Source organism: Atta colombica, unplaced genomic scaffold (genome assembly GCF_001594045.1).
Source record: "Atta colombica isolate Treedump-2 unplaced genomic scaffold, Acol1.0 scaffold56, whole genome shotgun sequence".
In the NCBI taxonomy this organism is placed as follows: domain Eukaryota; kingdom Metazoa; phylum Arthropoda; class Insecta; order Hymenoptera; family Formicidae; genus Atta; species Atta colombica.
In genome coordinates this window covers 423,699-446,034 of record NW_017259546.1, presented here as the reverse complement: position 1 = coordinate 446,034, position 22,336 = coordinate 423,699, and the positions used below count along the sequence as shown (strand labels likewise).

Sequence of the window (22,336 nt, the reverse complement as noted above, 5' to 3'; positions counted from 1 at the left end):
AAGAATCCTCATTAGATTACAATATAATCAATTCAAAAATTTTATTAATATGTATTTTAAAATTAATACATTTACCCCCTAAAGTAAAAGAAATATGAAAACATACACAACTTTTGACATTGCCTACACGCTACAATTAATGTAAATAATGCTGAATATGATTATTGCATTTAAGTAAATGTTTGTAAAGAAAGCTTTACTTCCACGCCCACATACTGTATTTACATGTATATAGCAATTTTTTTTAGCACTGATATAAATTAATATATATATTTCTCAAACTTTTTCAATTACTTTTTTTTTTAATAAACTATATAGCGATGGTTAAAATCTTTTGATTGTTGCTCTTAAACATATGTTGTTAAGATTAGTTACAATTTATATCTCTAAGATTGATTATATAACGTATATACTTTTATAATATTTTTAAAATCCTAAAAGACTTCTTGCCGAAACAATTAAACTCAATATGAATTTATTAATACCAGACAGGGTGATCCATTTTAATACAGAGATTTTCTGATAGAAAATCTCAAAAACTTCAAATTACTCAGATATTAGGGGGAAAGAAAAAGATGATCTTGAATGATCTTGAGAAAATTCTTAATTAGTCAAATCAGCATTATCTAAAATTTGTTTTTGAAATTATATATACAGGGTGTCCAAAAAAGATCAGGAATATCTCCTGAATATCTCGGAAAATATATGTTTTACAGAAAAGTGTTTCAGACAAAAGTATAAGGTTCAAAAAATCTATTGATCTTATCAGTTTGACCTTGAGTGGCGTCGCCAAGGTCAAATCAAGGTCACATCGATATTTTTAAACGAAACATTCTACTTTTGATTCCAGAATCTAAGCTGATGTCTTTCCAAAACACTATTAGAAAATATTTTTTTATTAAATACTTTTTAAGTTATGCTTGAAAGTTACAATACCGCCATTAGCATTACGCAAGATGTATGACTGATGACTAAAAAACTTCTTGACTGTTGTTCAGAATCCTAGATAATATTCGTTAAGAGATAAAAAAAATTGTATATTTTGCAATATGCAACTACGTAATTTTTTAAATAAGCAACTGTGTGTTTTCTTTACATCAATTGATTTATCTCATTATTCTCTGCTATAAAAATATTAAAATACAATTATCAAAAAATGAACAGTTTACAAGATATTTAATATTTCATATCAATATGTACTAAAATATAGTATAAAATAGTTCGAGAATTATTGATTTTTCGATGTCTTTATCTTAATATTTTTATTTGCAGAATAATTAAAGGAATGATATAAAAACCTATACAATTTTATTTAAATAATTGTTGATAATCTTGAGTTGATGACCTTGACCTTAAGAGCATTTTCTCAAATTAACTAAGATCACCATCTTTTTCCCTCTAGTAACTAAGCAACTTTTGTCTGAAACATTTTTGTCTTAAGGATATTTTATTAGATGAATTAAAATGGACTAACCTGTATGTCAAGGTTAAAATTATAGGCTTTTTATCGTTCATTAAATAATTATAACTTTTATTTTTTTTTTTTAGGAAAAAAACTTCTTTCATAAAGTTTCAACAAAATTATCAAAACCAAATATATTTATTTTAAATAATCGATGGGATGCTTCTGCTTCTGAACCAGAATATTTTGATCAGGTATGTATTTATGAAGCACCATTTGAAAATTAAATGTCTTATGATTATTGCAATATACTTTATACAGAATTTATTGGTATTCATAATAAAGTTTTTAAAAAGTTAATTAATAGTAATTAATGTTTTAAATATTAATTACTCTTTATTATACATGATTTTAAATTTTTTATAAAATTTATTAATTGATTTATTTTTAATAAATAAGATGTTTTACATTTTAAACTGCTTAAATTGTTCTTAAACAATAAAGGAAAAATCTCTATAAGACCGATTTTCAGCCCTATTTCAGTTTCATTTTAAATTATCGGAAACGTTTTAACAATGCTCGCAAAGATTTGCACATTTCGGGCCGATTCCGCCGAGCGAATCCTATTATCGCTCGAGATAATAGCAGCCGAGTAGTCAAGTGCTCATGTGACGCTCTGGCTTAGGAGCGTCTCTGTAGCTTATACATGCGGAGGTCTTTACGTTATTGAAGAATATTCTTGCAAAATAATTTTTATTTTCTTAAAAAAATCAAATACTAAATTTTCTAAAATATTTTGTCATAATAATTCTTGCTTACCAGAAACCATTCAATAATTGTTATAAATTTATATCGAGTTTTAAATCTAAAACGAACATTAAACACTTATATAAAAACGGTATTAAATACGTTAAAGAGAATGTTAACAATTAATCATTAGTCAAGAATTTAAAATGATAAAATTATAAAATATATAAAATTTGAATATCACGTTTCCCTAACTTAAAAGTAACTAAAAAATAAATAAAAAGCCGAGGGAATAGATGCTATTCAGAGTGCGCAACAGAATAATAGCATTAATTTGAAAACAGACACAAAACTGCTGAATCAAGTATACTTTAATTATTTTAACTCTTAGTTATTATTAACATCTGTATGATGCTGCTGTCACCTTGTCTGGAAGACTCGTATGCCAAGGCGGTGTGTGATAACAACGATTCTCTTTGTTGTAATGATTCGAATCTTTATCGTTGAGTTAAATTTAAAATATATTCAAAACGGGCTTGTAGACCGATAACTTATGTATGACATCAAGTACGTTCAACGGAAACTCTGCCCGCCACGGAATCTTTAGATTCTTCGGTATTGATTGTGACGGATAGAAAACAAAATTTTACAATTGGTCGCCTGTACTCGGAAAGACCGGTTTTTACAATTACGACGCGAGTTAATTCGTCATCATCTGAATGATACGCCGTGATCCGACCAAGTTTCCATTAGGTGAAACCAGAGGATTACGCATGAGAACGATTTGGCCGACTTTGGCCAGTCACTGGATAACGCCATTTCGAGCGTTGTTGAAGGATATGCAATCACCGGAATACCTCCAAAAATCTTCGGTTATGTCTTGAACTATTTGCCAACGCGAAAATCTATGTTTAAGTCAAGCAGGCTTGATTCGGTGGGAACGATAAAAGAAGTTCTGATCAAAAAATGACTGGGAGTCAGAGCGTGATAATCGTCGAGATTATCGGAAACGGAAGCGGGCGTGAATTAAAGCATGCCTCGATCCGACAGAGGAGCGACATCTCTTCAAAAATTAGCGTGTGAAGGCCGATTCATCGTTTTAAATGATGCTTAACACTTTTAACGTCGGCCTCCCACAGACTGCCGAAGTGCGGCGATGCAGAGGGTAGGAAATGCCACGGTTCCATCTGTAGCGAGTTCGGAAGTTAGAAAGATCGTGAATTGCTTTCGTATATGCATTGGTGGACAATTCGCGATCGGCGCCGTGAAATGTGGTTCTGTTACCGAGACATAGACGGCAATAGTCCTCGGCGAAAAATAAATCGTTGATATGCTGCGATAAAAGTAGAAGAGGTATAATCGCTAACGAGTTCTAAGTGTAGAGACCTTTGGTCGTGAGGCATATGAATAATGCGATATAAGCCCTTTGCGATTTATGTTCTCGATTGGGAATCATTCGGACAGCGATTGGACCTGCATAATCAACGCCGATATGGACAAAGGCACGAGCGATGTGGTTGACTCTCATAGCCGGGAGGTCGCCCATGAGTTCGACGGGCACGTCAGCGCGTTCACGTGTGCATGCATTTATAAAGAACGGATCGAACAGTGGCGCGGATCCGGAAAATCCAGAATTCGTGGCGTAATGACGCAAGCGTTAATTGAGGATCGGCATGCAACGTTCGAAGATGATAGAGCTGGATAATAAGTACTAACAGTTGCGCGAGTTGCGCGCGTAAGATCGGACTCGTTGCTTCTGAGAGGTAAGCTCGACTTAAGAGTCTTCTCTGAATACGAATAAGTCCATATAAGGATCAAGAGCATAGAGCGGGGGGCTGTTCTGTGGCGCTTATGTGTCAGAGCCGCGATCTCATTAGGAAGCAGATTGACTGCATGGTTTTGAGCCAGTAGCATTTGGCGTTCTGAATCGAAGAGCAAATTCGCGGTATTCGCTTGTGGATTTTTAGAGCATCGGAGTCGATTTAGAAAACGGTACAGATAAACGGTAGTTCGTAGCAATTTTGCCCAAGAAGAATAACGCGATACGAGATCCCAATTGGGCGTAACGTACAAGGCACATACTGAAGGTTCTGAGCGTTATTCGAGAGGAACATTGGAGGAGTACCGAAGGGTACGAGTTCGGCCAGGACTCGGGAGGATGCATGGAGGGCCTGACCACCATAAAGCATGTGTCTGGAAAAGATCGGGAGCGAGACCGTGAGACGCGTAGTTCGCGGGATTGGTGTCGGAACATAACGCCACGAAACTCCGGGAAGGAGTAATTGCACAGCCGAAACGCGATTGGCGAGATTTTCCTTCGGGAAGGTGATTGACTCAGCCAGGCGAGTGTAATGGTGGAGTCCACCCAGCAGTGACACTCGAGATTCGGAAGTTGGAGCGCTGAGCTCCAACCTACGAAGATATACTGCGGCAGCGAAAGTCGCAGTCGATGCGTCGGAAAACCTATGAAGGCCGCAGTATAGAATATGAGATCCGCAAGTAGTCCAGCGCGGAATGCTAATGGCATTGAAGTCGAGACATGTTATTGATAGCAATCGGACCAGCAATCAAGAAGTTGCTAGGAATGTCGTCATCCCACCGGCATTGGAGGGACCACAGTCGCTGCATGAGAATTTTGGCGGTAATACTAACGGGAGTAGCTCATCCTAAAGGATCGAAAAACTTAGCGACAGAATGGCTTATTTGGTGCGGGTGCTGACGGTACGGTCACACAGAATTGAAAGATATCTAGCTTAAGGTTCCAGAGTATTCCTAAGACTTTAAGGTGCTCGTCTAAGAACCTTATGAGTGGCTAAATCATTATCCGCGGGATCGATCTCGGACAATAGAGCGTTACTCACCCATTTTTGAAGGCGAAAACCTCCTTTTTTTAGAAACTTGATTAATTGATCACGAGAAAGAATTTGATCGTTTGCGCCAAAAGCACAATTGTCAACGTATGTTTGATGACGTAAAACGAGAACCGCGAGCGGAAATTCGGCACCTTCATCGTCTTTGAATTGTTCTAAGACCCAAAGGGCTAAGTAGAGAGCGGCGGCTGTGCCGTAAGTAACGGTAAGAAGGCGGTAATCGGTGATTGGTTCGCCGGGAGTAGGTCACACAATGCGCTGGTAGTGTCTCGGGAGTCGACTAAGATTTGCCGATACATTTTGGCGGTAAACACGTAACAGTATTGGCGCCACTGCATTAAGATAATAGCTAAATCCTTTTGAAGTTTAGGGCCAATAAGCATGTCGTTCAACGATGTCCCGTTTGATGTACGACATGAAGCGTTGAAAACCATTCATAAGCAGTGCTAGTTGCACTGCTGTCGTAAGATAGCGTGGTGTGGAATGTAATAAGTTTGCTCTGATTTGACAATTTCTGTCGATAGACTTTTGATCATATGACCGAGTGCTTCGTACTCTGCGAGACATTCACGGTATTCGGAAGCAGTAATTGAGTCTCGAATTAAGTGTTGTTCCAAGCGGCGAACGCACGATTCGCCTATCGAGATAGATGATCCGTTTTTAAACAGTAATCGAACGATATAGCATTCGTTTGATGTACGGGAATGCGTAGTTCTGAAGTGCTCTTCGCATTGGTGCTCCTCAGGACTCCAAGGAGTTTTCTGAGGCACTTCCTCAATCTCCCAAAAGTGACGAAGATCGTGATCGAGAGTTTCAAGAACAACTCCGTGATGCGCAAGCATGGAAATTGACTCAGTCGGAAACGAGGCTATTGATCCGGAAGGAATCCAGCCGAATGTCGTATTTTGCACGGTAGGCTTATGTTCGGAATTTTTTCGAACACCGTCGAGAACGAGCATGTCGAAGAGATCGGCACCGATTATGATGTCGTTCGGATCCGAACTCATGGGGTTACGATCGGCAAGTTCAAGTCCGGCGACGTGTTTCCAATTATACGCGGTATTTACTTGATTCGATAAATATTTCGTTAATGATGGAAGTATAAATGCGGTCGTAGTATAGGCAGATCTGTCGCGAGACGCCGGAATAATTGTAATTTGGGTAGCGTAACGCACGACGGACTGTATTTCTAATGCTGTATTCGCTAATGCTGGTAATGGAAACGGAGCGATTAATTCTTGAAAGGCGTAGGCGTTGAGTAAGCGATTTATAGATAAACGTAGAGACGGATCTTTGATCCAGGAGCACGCGCACAGTGACAAAACGTTTATGTAGCGAATAAACTCGCACGCGCGCGGTCGCGAGTATGAGATTTTGGAGCTCGGCGCTACGGTTTTTGCTAATAAGTGCGTGACGGTTACATTCTCGCTACTCATTCATGGGTGCGGATGTCGACGGTTGCTTAATGTCGACAGGCTTAACGGAATTATCAAAATATAATAAAAAAGATAACAATACCGTTTATTACACTGTCAACACGTGCGAGAATTTATACAATCTTTCCCAGCATGCTTTGTACTAAAACAGTTCACACAGCATTTCTGGTTTTTAATGAATTCAAAACGTTGGGTGTTTGCTTGAGGAACGTTGATACAATAGACGGTATGCTTTGTATAACACAAGAATAGAACGATAGACGCGGTATGTAAGGCCAGAGTTTTCCTCTTGGAGGTCGTCTGTGACTTCTCCAATGCATTCGCGTGTGCAATCGCGTCGAACGCGCGAATGCGAGATGCGAGAAATTGATCAAGTCGTCTGTGACTTCTCCAATGCATTCGCGATAATGCGGGCAATTTATAGTATCGCTGAGTTTAAGTTTCCAAGCTTTTCGCGATAATTTATCGAGTTTTTGTGCAACTAGAAAAACAAGCCAATTATTCCAATGTTCAGTTGCGCAATCGAAATTGTTCAGGGTTGTTATATTGCTATATTGCTTTATTGGTTTGTTCGCGAAGCGTGCGAAGATCATTGGAGGTTTCTGTCGTGAGCGACGTTAAATTGAAAAGCGATTGTAAATGTATCATAATAGGCGACGTTTATTATCGTACCGGGAAACGAGAATGTTTCACGCGATAGTGAAATTATCATTGATTTATCGCGAGATGGTCAAGAGCGTTACTTGCATCCCCCTTTATACACGAACACAAATAATGTATACGCTCAACATTCGTTAAAGTCTGCTCATCATGGATCGATTTAAATTTATCGCGAAAGCTTTCCCATTTATCGGAACTCCTGTCAAAGATCGGCAGATTGATCCTCGGAAGATGTGACGATGTTCGGAACGAATTATTAAGATCACTTATGTCATATGCAGCGGGATGGGGTTCGCGGCAATCCAGTACCTCAGTCATAATCGGCAGCTTCATGGAAATAATCAACCTCACACGTCAGGAAGTAGTTCTAGGTGAAGTATGCATGGATTGTTTTCTCGTCCGTAGCGAGCGTAATTTTACAATTCAGCTCCTGGCATCTGGCGAAGGTCTCTTTGAGAATTGCGAGGCAATGTCACGTTATAGTATACGTGTCAGCTTAGTCTGTCCCAGCTTTTTAAAATTAATGTGCGAGATATGGCGCCCATCTGCTGGTTCTACATACTCATCAGTTCGTCGAGAGACGACATGATTTCCAACGGAAAGGCACGATTCGGGATTTTCGAGAGTCAAGTAAACAATAACTTTCCTTGGCGATGATCCGGCTCGAAATATGTTGTGTGTTTGTGACGCTGGTGTCACCTTGTCTGGAAGCAGGACTATATTATTATTTATTATTTGCGTTAGATCATGATAATTATATTTGTTTCTTATATTTACATATTTACTTTGTTGTTATTTGGTTCATAGCCTTTTTAAACATTTATTTTTAATTTATATTATTAAACCATTGTTTTGTGATGCATTTTAACTTTTATATTGATATATTTCTTTGAACAATTTGCGCATTCTGAACAGCGCCTCGAGCCCCTTTTTATTTATTTTTTAAATAAAATTATATTCGCTTATTATTAGGGTAAAAATAGGGTAAAACTTCTGTTTAGAGGAATCCTCTCTGATGACCTTGACATGTTATCAAGATCATGACTTTGAGTGACCTTCAACAAATTTTAGCCATCGTGCATCCTTCGTTAAAAAGTTATGAACAAAAAAAATTTCGAGAATAACATCCTATCTTCTGCTATATATATCGTATCTCCTAAACCAATGCCGTTCCGTACTTAATTTTTGCAGGAAATCTCAGAAAATGATTCAGGCGCACGACTCCCCCCTTTGCCCCCCCCCCCCCCCCCCCCCCCCCTACTTCGGGGACACACGACTTTCACCTTCTCATCTACTATTGTAAAATCTATGTGCTTTAAATACATATAAACACAGTTGAGTATACATTTCTACGCTTGATTGATAATTACGACGAATTATTTTCTTATTGTGCGAGAAAAGTGTAATTAGACAAAATGTTGAATGTCCGACGTAAAATCAATCTCAATCTATGTACAACGTGCTCCTTTGCGGGCGGGGGTGGGGGGGGGATGAGAATCGAAGATGAGAATCATGCTCCCCTTAGCAGGGGGGGAGAGGAGTGAGACTCGAAGGTGAGAATCATGCGCTTCTTTGCAGGAGAGGAGGAGGGGGGGAGGATGAAAGTCGCTTCTCGTGGAAAATCGTAATATATATTTTAAAGTAGAGAATTTTTGTTTTATATAATAAGAAAGAGATTTTATATGTCAAGATCAAAGTCATCGAAGGTTCCTAAAGGTTCCTAGGAGTTTGCCGAAAATGTTGCGATATAAAATCCTTGTTATTTGAGACTTTATAAGACTTTGTAAAACACTTCTGGAAAATACGGAATTTTCAGATTCACGTATTTTCTTCAGTCTTCGCAAGTCTGTTATAGAAACTTCTGGATGTAAATTTATAACAATTATTGAATGGTTTCTGGTAGGCGAGAATTATGACAAAATGTGTTAGTTATTCTAGAAACTTCTCGATATAAATTTATAACAATTATTGAATAGTTTCTGATAGGCAAGAATTATTATGACAAAATGTTTTAGAAAATTTAGTATTCGATTTTTTTAAGAAAATAAAAATTATTTTACAAAAAAATATTCTTTAATAACGGAAGATAGTGCTCGCAAAAATTTGCACATTTCGGAAAAAAACATTCTTACAATAGTACCTCACGAGATATGAAAAGCTATTGTCGAAACTATATTAAAAAAAATGCATCTTGCAATAGTATCTCATAAATAATGGGGAAAGATATTGTCGAAATGTAAGTTATCATAATTATGTAATGTATTAGAAAACGTTAAGATATAAATATATCATTAAGGAACAATGAATAAATTAACAATAGAAATTTTTATGTTAATAGAAATAAATTATTTAATAAAAAACATGTTTCAATAATAATTTGACGGAAGGTACGCTTCCAATATATTTTTGATTTAGGGACGTTCCAGAGCGTCACGTAAGTGTTCGGCGATCAAGCTTCGAGCAGTGGGAGGGGTCGCTCGTTGGAATCAGCCTGAAATGTGCAAATCTTTGCGAGCACTGACGTAAGGTCGACGTACGATCTCTGTCTCCGTACGTTTAAGCTCCTGAGTCCTGAGCCAGAGCATCACGTGAGCGTGCTTGGTCGCTGAGCCTTGAGTGATAGTGGGGATTGTTCGCCAGAATCGCCTCGAAATGCAAATCTTTGCAGTGATTTAATAATAAATAGGAATAAAAATAAGAATAATAATAAATAGTAATAAAAAGGCAATAGGAATCGTCGTTAGATATAATTGCGCAGTGTTCAAAAATTAAAATCATTTTACGTTATATATGTTACAATAATTCAAACGGCATGTACATACTATGTTACAGTAATTTAAACAGCCTGTTTAAATTATTGTATACATGTCGTTTGAATTATTGTAACATAAATATAAAGAGTCTATTAATTTATTGTTTTTTTATTGTGCTTTATTATTGAATAAATTATTGAAATTAGGTGATTTTAAACGAATGTATTTGACACCTGTTACCTTAGGTTTGTTCGCATGCTCCAATATGCTCTTCCTCCAACTGCTCCTACTCACTCAAACGCGCTCGTTAGAATGAGGAGCTATGATAGGAACATGGAGTATGCGACGCGAACAAACCTGTTGTAACTAGTCAGCTTCATTTTTATCATCGACGCTTCTAATCTTTTTGACGTATTTTAGACATGTGTATTATATGGGAAGCTTCTTTTCCCGTACTTGTTAGCATTACCCAGGATTAATGACATGATGTCTCACAAAGAACCCTTTTCAAGTGTCAATCCGATTTTTCTCATTTTTTGGATTTTGATTCAAAAAGTGATTTTTTTCATGCCAAAAATAACTACTCAATATTAATCGTAGTACAATCGTATACATGTCAGTTTTAATATTGAATTAAAATTCTTCAAAAATAACGTGTTTCTGTTAAAAATGTTTTAAACAAAAGTTGTTTGGTTTCGAAAAAAAATGTAGAATAGCTTTGTTTGATCTTGAGAGCCTCTGCGTAGGTGATTTCATAGTCAACTTTTTTAGTGAAATTATAAGATTTTTAAATGCAAATCGATTCCTCTCATCATTCTGCTTATAAGAATGTTAGTTCAATATGATTAAATATTAGATAAAAAAAATAAACACTTTATATTGTAAATTATTTCATTTTATATAAGATATTTTTTATTTTACTTTTATACAATATTTTCGAAGAATTTTAATTCATTATTAAAACTGAGACACCATGTATAAGCGCTACAATTAATATTGAGCAATTATTTTTGGCATGAAAAACTCACTTTTTGATGTCACTTCTTAAATCTAAAAAATGAGAAAAATCGAGTGATGCTTGAAAAAAGTTCCTTGTCAGAATCTGAAATATGCAGCAACGCTTATTGTCTCCCCTCTCGAATCGTGGCCGATCATGGTCGAATCACCGTTCTTACGCGTGACGCTATGCACTGCACACTTTAGGTTGGAATCAGAAATCCGATATATCCACGTCATTATCCCTAGATAATGCTTGATACGGGAAAAGAAGCTTCCCAAATAACATGTATGTTTAAAATACGTCGAAAAAATTAGGAATGTTAGTGGTAAAAGAGGCTAATTAGTTACAGATATCAAATACATCTGTTTAAGCTAAAATCATCTAATTTCGATAATTCGAACAGTTTAAAACGTTTTTCCGATAATTTAAAGTGAAATTGAAATAGAGCCGAAAACTGGTCTTATGGAGATTCCTTTTTTATTTTTCTGTAATAATATTTCCATAAACCAAATTTTTACTTTTTAACTAATAGGGTACATAAAATTATGTGCTAGAAACATCAAATATAACATACACTAGTAAATTTAAAAGTAAAAAGGGGAACACCCGTCAATTTTGATCTTGACATATATTGTTATCACTTTGAGTAATCTCTAACGAGTTTTAGCCGTCGCTCGTTATTCATTAAAAAGTTAACAAAAAAAGATTAAAAAAAATAATTTTCTGTTTTATTTCTGCTGTATATAATATTCTTAGTATTAGAAACTATCCTACACCCTTCCTTGTTTACGTTGACTTTTCACTCCTACCCCGCCTCCCCCCCTGCTTGGGGCACTTCCATGCGAAGCAATTTTCTTGTTAGAGATCACTCAGGATCACGATTTCGAAAGTTGCTTCGCGTGGAAGTCGTGCGCCCCCAAGCACAGGAGGAGGCGATAAATCGTTTCGCGATAAAAAAAACCTAATCCAATCCATTTTTTGGTGCAAGATCGCCCTCATTTCGCGTGGAAGGTTGTAAATCCATGTCGTTTTGCGTTAAAAAAACTTAATCCTAACTCAACCCATTGGTGCGAGGTGACCCTTATTTCGCGTGAAAGGTTGTATTTAATAGAACTTAGTAGAACTTTGCTTCTGAATGTACAACTTTCCACGCGAAAAAAATGAGGATTAAAGTTAGGTTTTTTTTAACGCGAAACGATATGGATTTAAAATCTTTCACGCGAAATGAAGGATACCTTACATCAAAAAACGGGTTGGATTAGGTTTTTTAACGTGAAACGACTTTCACTTCACCACTCCACACATACACTTTTTAACAAAGTGCAAGATTCTATATAGATTTACAATTTTCGTTATAGCAGAAATAAGACATTTTTTAAACTTTTTTTGTTAATTACGTTTTAACAGATAGCGAGTGACGGTTAAAATTTCTTGGAAGTTATTCAGGGTGATGACCTTAACAATAAATATCAATGTCAAGATCATCGGTGAGTGCTTTCCTTTTCTGCAGTTTTTTTTAATTATTCCCCTTTTCTGCAATTTAAATTATTATTTCAGAATGCTAACTGATAGGTATTGATATATTTATGAAACACAAACAAAACTTTGAAGAAAATAAATGATGAATATAACAATATATTCTCTAATTTAAAAAATGATATTGGGAGTACAAATTAGTTCGGTCCATTTCCCTAAAGATAGCTCCAGCTGTTGTGAATGGTTCATAGTGACAGCTGATTTTGATTTCAGAGAGGTTAAACAGCTACTAATAATATTCAGTTTATATCATTGAGTTTCATACAAAAACCTTGATTTTTACTGTGTTTGAAATGTCGAATTTTGTGTTAACCAAGCAACATTTGCGGGGAGATTTTGATTTTCTGCTTTAATTGGAAGAAAAGTGCGGCTGAAGCTCATCGAATGCTCATCCAAGTTTATGGTGACACTGCTCCAACTGATAAATTATGGGGAATGGTTTCGACGTTTCAAGGATGGAGATTTCAGCGTTGAAGACAAGCCTCGCTTTGGACAGTCAAAAAAATTCGAAGACAAAGAATTAAAGACATTACTTGAAGAAGATCAGAGTCAAACGCAAGAGGAGAATCATTGGGGGTAACTCAACAAGCCGTTTCTGTACGATTGAGAGTCATGGGAATGATTCAAAAACAAGGAAATTGGGTGCCTTATGAACTGAAACCGAGAGACGTTGAAAGGCGATTTTTCACTTCCGAACAGCTGATTCAAAGACAATAGAGAAAAGGTTTTTTGCATCGGATTGTGATTGGAGATGAGAAATGGATATTCTACAACCCCAAGAAGAAAAAATACTACGCTAAGCCTGGTCGTTGCCATCGACACCTCAACATCAACACCACGGAACATTCATGGTTCGAAGATCATGCTCTATATCTGATGGGACCAAAAGAGTCTTGTTTACTATGAGCTGCTGAATCCTGGCGATTCCATTACGAACGATCGGTATTGGTTACAATTGATTCGTTTGAGTCGTGCATTGCGAGAAAAACAGCCGGAATACGAGCAAAGACATGATAAAGATATTCTTCTTCATGACAACGCTAAAGTCATAAAAATCATATCGCTCATATCGCTAAAGTCGTAAAAAAATATTTGGAAACGCTCAAATGGGATGTTTTACCGCACTCGCCGTATTCTCCGGACATTGCTTCTTCTAATTACTGGTTGTTCCAAAGGATGCAGCAAGTCACTGGTTCACTTCTTTCGCAGAAATCGAAAATTGGCTCCAAAATTGGATCGCCTCCAAAGACGAATCATTTTTTCGAGATGGAATTCGAAAATTGCCTGAGAGATGGGAAAAAGTAATAAGCAGCGATGGACAATACTTTAATTGATCTGTTCATTCATTTTGAAATAAATGCACAAAAAACGGATCGAACTAATTTGTACTCCCAATATAAAAGTTGAATTTTCCTGAATAGGGAAAAACTAATTTTTATCTTGATAGAATATTATTCAAATCATATTGAAAAAAAAATTCTTGCCATAATTAAACCTTATTATTTTCACGACTCTTAAAAAGCAACTTTCATTAATTATGACAATTGTGATTTTTTAAAATCATTAATGATTTCTTATGAAATTAAGTTAACTCACTTTTGAGTAATGTTGACTTATAACTCATTCATGATAATAATTTAAAAATCACGTTGAGTTATGTCACTTTTGAATTAAGGACGTGACATATCGAATGTTTCAAATGTTGATACATAAATAAAATGTATATTAACACATATGCACGCGCGCAAGTGAAAAACGCCAAGGCGATCAAGGCGATTCTTCGTGTTTAATAATATTATTGTGCTCCTGAAGTTGCTTTCCTGTATAATAGTGTTTCAACTGTCCTGTAGGAAAAAGAATTGATAGAAAAAAGAAACGAAGATCGATCCTAAGCGATTTGTTTTGCTATTCTTGATAGAAGAGCTTAACAGATTTTGTGTGTTACATAAAGTTTTTTTTAAGTACAATCAGAGTTTTCTTTATTTCGCGCGCGTTTTTCTAAAAGATGCGAAAACGTATATACGCATATAATTAACAGGAGTGCACGATTCGGATTTCATGTGACCGTGATATCCAGTAAACAAGAATGAATTGAAATGGATTGAAATTGTTTCAAATGGATTTAAATTTTCAGAACGCATTCGCGAACGTTAAAATGAATCCTTTTTAATCCGAATCATATTTATTTATTTATAGGAATTGCATTTATGCTTATATTTAAAAATAATATTAGCTTTTCTCGTGAATATTTCTCAATTCAAAATTCTGAATAGAAAATGTAGTTTTTCAGTTTAATTAAATCCAGTTAAAGCAAACTGAATTTAATTGATTTTGACTGAATAAAAAATTTAAAATAAAAATTTAAAATACGCAAATAGTCTAGTACCACTAAGGAGCCGCTTGTGCGTGTGTCACTGGCACTATTCCCCACCATGATGCCAAACGATTCCTCATTAATAATACTATTTTACGAAGTGATAGTGGCCTGATTTTTTCTCTTTTTTTTCTAAATATTTTCTAAATAATCGAGTAATGCATTGAGAAAAATCAAACAGTGGCTAGAATTTGTATAAAAAAATTTGTATTAAAAAATTTTTATTGATTTTATTGTATTCTCTTTTTTTTCTTTTTTTTGGCAGTATTCTTTTTTTAAATCAGGTAGTGCACGAGAAAAGACAAATAATAGCTGGAATTTTTATAAATTAAATTTTTATTGACAGTACGAGTTTGAGATGTTTTGTTCTTAACATTGTTTAAATTGTAATGGTGTTAAATATGTTGTATCACATTAATAGACACACGCACGCACGCACGCACGCACGCACGCACGCACGCACGCACGCACGCACGCACGCACGCACGCACGCACGCAAACAATCGAATATAATATACAGGATGTTCTCGGATTAAACCGTCAAACTTAGAATATGATTCAGGATCTCAAATAAACAAAAATTTTCTTCTGGACGTATACTTGCAAACGCTTCTTTCAAAAGATATTTACTTCTGAAGTTATATAGAACTGTAGGAATGAATAATTGAAATATTTCTTGTTTTTGTTTTGAAGCTTGAAGATCATTGATAAGTAATAAGTACAATCTAGGACAAGTAATATATAAATTTATATTCAACAACCAAATTATAAATTAGAAGATATTATATAAACCAATCATAACATGTTTCGACCTTAAGATTAGGCCCTCTTCACATAAACGCAATTCTGTTACTATATTAAATCAGTATTGGTAATTATGGAATTAGATGTATACATATGTCGAGAGACTGGATGAAAGTTGAATTGAAGAAACGAAATTGTTTGCCAAAAGATTGAAAGATCAGTTGAAAAGAATTTTATTATGTTTTGATACAAATGTAAATTAGATTAATTATATTTAATTATGAAACAAGCAAATATGACGTCATCTCGATAGAACACTCACCAATTCTAAAGAATTATTCTATTTCGTTGGTACGATGCTCGTCAGAATATTTCATTAGTCATTGTGATCATAAATAATTATATAACCATAATCCAAAAATGAGTCACATAGTCATATTCCATTTAAAAATAAAATTCCCAATAAATAAAAAATAAATAGATAAATAAACTGTATGAAAAGATATAAAATCAGTCACGAAATAAAATTAAATATGTAACTGTTATGGTCCCACACTGACTAAATGAAAAATAATCGATCGAATGTGATCTTGGTAATGGAAAGTCAGACCTTGTTTAAAATCGGAATATACGTTTTATATAAGCCCTCAGTATCAGTTTGAAGATTAAGGCTTTTTTTGTTTTTTAATGTGTAGCTTCTCCAAAAACCATTTATAATAATATGGTTTTTCATCAAGAATTTCAACATTATTCCAATCAAAATAAAGTTCTACTCTATGTTCAGTTAGAACGAAATAAGAAGACATGTTTCACCGTATATGATTTCGAGTTTTTAATTGTCTCCCTGTCTGTCTTCAATTATTGCACTTAATCTTAAACTATATTATTTTTCGATAAATGAAGACGAAAATCCTTGTGTACTTTAATATATTTTGTATTTTATTCGAACTGAAAAAAGATACCTTGATATTGTTTCTATTAAACTTATTAAACTTATTAAATTTTTCTGTCAAGGATGGAATAAAAGATATCGTAAACCATGGAACAACCGATGAATCCTCGTTATCTCAGTCAACACTGCACTTTTAACTTTGATGCTTATTAATTGTATCAGAAATGAGTTTTAGTGGACAGTTATTGTTATATGTCAATTACTAATGTTTGTAAATTTTTTTCATGGAATTCTGAATTTGACAGTAAAATAGCTCTAGCCACTAAACTAAAGATTACCTCTCTTTTGAGAAAATAGATAGTTGGATAAAAAATTCAAAAATCTAAAAACTCGATTTATGATACCAATCGAAAATTACGAGATTGTTAATCATTATTTGGACATTTAGAAAATTTAATGAATTTTCTTCAATCTCCAAAGTGAGTTGGAGATGTGGGTGAAACATATTAAAAACATTCCAAAAAGTGAGAACCTCAGATAATGGAATTGCAGCACGGAAATAAAAAAAGAACCTTAATCATTAAATAAACTCAAAGTTGTTCTTCCTAATCTTTGCATTACTAAGTCAGCAATGATAGGTGACAAAGGAGAGTCCATGAGCGTGTCAAAATTCTGTTTATAAATAATATTATCAAATATGTGAACAAAATATGTGAAATCTAAAATTAAGCGAACTGCAGTCAAAAATTCCGTTTTTGGTAAATTACATTTTTCTGATATAAAATTCCAATTGTCATTAACACATTCCAAGGCTATGTCAATCGTTCGTTAAATGTACGTAAAGGCTATGTTAATATTCGTAAAAAGTGATACCATGTCTATGAAATTAATTCGTAATTATTATCTATATGCATTCTTCTTTCATTAACAAGTTGGAAACTGTTTTTTATATAGCTCTCCGCGTTTGGAATTGACAATTATTATGTTATATAAAAAGGAGGCTAACTGTATAACTGACACGACTATATAATTGGCTATAGATGACACAATAATCCTAAAGCAATTTAGTTTATGAATTTTAGACAAAGTATAAGTCCTCGAGAGTAATCCATCATTACAAGATAAATGTATTGGGATTCAGTAATATATTTGCATCTTTTCCTGAAAGAAGATTTTTTAGAGAAGTTGTAAGTTTTTTAGTGAGTTGTATCTTAGTTATATCTTTTTTAATAATTTCGTATTTTTATCTAGAAGCATGTCATTCACTTTGTGTTTATAGAAATCTTTATCAATAGCTACTGTAACATTGCCCTTGTCCATGTGCATAAAAATTATATTAGGATATGATCTGATAAAATCTTTTGTAACTAATTCTAATTCTAATTTTAATAATTCATTATATTTACTAGATAATATGTTAAAAGGAGAAAATACAATATTGTTTAAGATTGGTATTGAATGGTTTGTTATATCAGTCATTTTGTCAATTGAAAAAAAAATGTAAAATCTTATCAAAAATGGAGTTTTGACTGCAGTTCGCTTAATTTTAAATTCTACATATTTTGTATTTGATAATATTATTTATGAACAAAATTTTGGCACACCCCATGGGGTGAGATCTCCTTTGTCACCTATCATTGCACTTTGTAATGCAAAGATTGGAAAGAATAGCTTTGAGTTTATTTAATGATCATATTTTTTATTTCCAATATGTTGATGTCTTATTTGTTGCAATTCCATTATCTGAGGTTCTCACTTTTTATAGAATGCTTTAATTTGTTTCACCTATGTCTCCAAATCATCTTGAAAAAATTCATTAAATTTCTAGATGTCCAAATAATAATTAAAAACAATCTCGTAACTTTTGATTGGTATCATAAACCGAGTTTTTTGAGTAGATTTTTGAATTTTTTCTCCAATCCATTTTCTCAAAAGGGAGGTGTAATTTTTAGTTTAGTGAATAGAGCTACAGATTCATAATTCCACCAAAATTAAAATTTTTCTTATCATACTACATGGCATATAATATTTCAGCTGTGTAACATTGTCATTGATTTGTGAAATTTTAGAGTGCGTTTCAAACTCTATTCATTGATCTAAAATTCGTTTGATTGCAGGATCGATTGATAACCATCGAATCTCTACGATTCGCAAAATTTTCAAATGGTTTTGATCATTGTTTAACATCTGATTATGATAGATTGCGCGTATTTCAACTGTCTTATAGACGAATTAGCAAACCAATTATAGGTTTCTTTAATCAAAAATTCAATATTTCGAGGCAGCGTATTTTCGGTCGCCTTCGAAGTGGTAAGTTGGAGTGAATGACGCACGCATCTAATTAATATTAGAAGTACATCTTTCTTTAATCGTGAGTAAATGTCTGAATTCATTCCTATCATCGATGCATTATCGGTACCAATCTCTTGCATTTTGATTAACTGCAACTTTGTATTAATTAATAACTTTTTTATTATTTATAATGGATTCTGCTGTGCCATCTTCAATATGGATTGACTTGAAAAAGGTCAATATGATTTTTTTTTATTCAGTGCTGTAATATCTAATAGTGATACCAAAAATCTTGTCAACTATAATAATTTATCTATTAATAAACTATAATATTCATTGCCAATATTTTTGATTAGCGCCTCATAGAAATGAGATTCTATCATATTATTGATTACGTTTGTACATTTTATAAGTTTACAACGATAAACAAAAACGTATTAAAGAACTGGAAAGGATACGGGCAGTAGGAATCAAGCGCAGAAGACGTAATAATATCGCACAAATAATATAGCGTATCTTTATGGTGATCGCTTAAATGATATTAAATGATATCGATATTTGCGATCGACGTATAGGCGACGTAGAGAGAAAATTGAGCTTCCTTACGCTGTTCTTTGGTACATGATGGATTGAAATGGTATCTATTGTCTTTTGTTCGAAAATGGCTGCAATGTGCTTTAAAGTCTGTTCGTGTTTTATAAAATCTTCTAGCCTACCGTTGAGCAACATTTTGCAATATTTGCTGTATGCCTTTGATGAATTGAAAGTGCATGAATTGAGTCATTCTTTGATTATCTCCAATTTCTCCCACTTCTTTCGGTACTTCTGAATATATTGCGGAGGATTTAAAAGATTTAAATATTATATATTAAAATTTATTATTAAGATACGTCTACAACGGTAGTAAACTCATTTCAAAGTCATAAGAACGGTAGTAGTAGCCTGAAGTGTCAATAGTTTATATTATGCTTCTAATTGGCTGTCACGACCATTCTTGTAACTTTAATGCGGGATCTATAATAGGAAATATAATAGGAATATTCTATAATAGGAATCATGGTCATGGAATCTTAAATATGAAAAGTTTAGATACATGTTTACTTTTATTCTCGCAAATTAATCTAAATTAATTTAAATTATATTATTCAAAAAGTACATGTATTTCTTTGGAAATATTTATCGAGTATTACTTGAGTGGCATCACAAATTACAAGTACTTATTTTTGAATCAGCTATCAATTGATGAGTACGATCTATAAAGTTGTAGAAACTTCCATTATGGTCAAGACAATTACGAGAACCATGTTTCGATGTATGTTGTCAGTACTGAAAATCTAGTATACATAACGTGCACTATTTTCAGTGGCACTACACTGGCAGTGTATATCACACGGCCTAGGACACGCGAGTTTGAAATTCTCTAGAATTTTCCAAATATTTTTCAAAAATCACCAGAGTTTCGACATATTGCAAATTTGTAATATATATAGTAAGTCTCTGTAGGCTATCAAAAATCTCCAAATCTAGCGACAAAATCACTAAATTGGTAACTACGTTAAGAATTTTACTCATAGTCATATGGATCAATTTTAAGTAATGGACGTCATCCATCACCTTCAATGTCCAGCATTTATTATCGGTTGATATGCCATGCAGGAGAGCATTTTGTGATTGATTTTAAACCAAATTGTTTTTAAACCAAACAGATAACAATCCACAATTTTCACAAAATATTTTGTGGACAGATGAGGCCAAATTTACCAGGCAAGGTATTCTCAATCAAAGAAATAGTCATATTTGGTCACATGAGAATCTTCGCAATTCATGAACAACATTTCCAATACGGTTTTCAATGTAATGATTAGGAATAATGAGTAATATATTTTAATTGGACCTCATTTTCTACTTGCTCGCTCGAATGCAAATGGATTTCTCGCATTTTTATACAATGAACTTTATGACTTTTTAGAAAACATTCCTTTGAATATGAGAATGAATTCCTGGTTTCAATTAAATGGCTGTTCTATTTATTGTGTCCTCGATAGTGGCTTGATGTTTATTTTCTTGAAAGATAGATCAGTCGTGCTGGACCTGGCTTGGCCTCCGCGTTCATCGAATTTAATTAGATTTTTTTGTATGAGGTACTCTGAAGCAAAAAGTATATCCATTGTCTGTTAATGATCTTCAATCATTAAAACGAAGAATTATGCAAACGTGTGAAGAAATTACAGATGCATAATGTTAGTCAGCCACTCGTTCTCTCATCGATAGATATTAATGCTTGTCTCCGGGTTGGAGGTCATCATTTTGAACAAAAACATTTAATAATTAAATTTTGATTATTGTAAAACAATAAAGAAGATAAATTTTATTTCAACATTATTTCGATATTATTCATTCTTACAGTTCTACATATAACTTTAGAAGTAAATATGTCTTGAACGAAGTATTTGCGAGCATACATTTGGAACGTTTGTCCCGTTTAGCATACCTGGAATATTCTTTTGCAGTACAAGAGAAAAAATTACGTGTGCGTAATTCATCGTAGCGATTTCAAATGAATTTGTTATATGGATTTTACAATTAAAAGATTTGATATCTTTGAGAGCCGCGAGAGAGCAATAATGGTAATATAATAATTATTCAAGAAAACAGTTTTACGCGAAATTAAGGATATTGCTGAAAAAATTGTAAATTTAGGGAGGAAAGTAAATTGAAAAAAAATTGGGCATAGAAAAAGAAAAAATTAAAAATCCGGAGAAATTTAAAGGAAATAAAATGTGTCAATTATGTGAATTCAGAAATCAGCGCCTTCAAAAATATTAATATAGGAATTTTTGAAGGTATGTATTATTTTCATATCACAGCATGATTTTTTAAAATAAAAAAGGTTTTAAAAAAGTCTTCTTTTGTCTGATCTTTTATTTCTAACTCATTAAGGCTGCTTCACTCACGCTCACAATGCTTAAAAATCATTTCTTCCTTGTTGATTGTTAAATATTAGACGAAGACAAACGATGCTTATGAACATTGTCAACATGAATCGAATCTATGTATAGTTAATACAAAATTATTACATATTTTTGTTATTCATGTTTACAAGTTATAGAATATAACAATTAAGATATAACGGTACAACGTAAAAATGAATAAAAATTACGGACAGAAGGTCCGTAATTTTTATCCTTTTGCAGAGGCAATACAGTAAAGAATTATAATGTATTTACTTTTGCTTTTTGTTCAAATGTTTCAATTTTTATAAATTATCTTATAAATTTTCTATCATTTTTTTCAATTATCTAAATACTGGATATGATGGAGTAGTAATGGTTTACGAATTCGGATTCAGCAAAATTTTATTATAAATTTTTTAGAAATCTTTGGTTAAATTATTATTATTGTGTTTCTCACCAAAACTTTTTTAGCCGTACTATGTTATTAGATACGAAAAACCGCCTTGACTGAATATGGTATTTTTTGTATGTATTTAATCTTATCGTTCGATTTTTACTTAATAATATAATATTAAACTTTTGTATTAAGAACGTAATATTAGATATTTTATATTTATACATATTTTTATATACATACATTTTATAAATAAAGATATATATTTATTTATTTATAAAG

At 33.5% G+C, this 22,336-nt stretch overlaps 1 protein-coding gene across 1 annotated transcript in view; it reads left to right on the top strand.

The window, feature by feature from the left end:
• Positions 1–22,336, top strand: part of LOC108692022 (transmembrane GTPase Marf) — a 132,262-nt gene that overhangs the window by 48,446 nt on the left and 61,480 nt on the right. Inside the window, exon 4 of the mRNA XM_018200108.1 lies at positions 1,549–1,656. Coding sequence (XP_018055597.1) covers positions 1,549–1,656 — 108 coding nt within the window. The remainder of the gene's footprint in view (positions 1–1,548; positions 1,657–22,336) is intronic.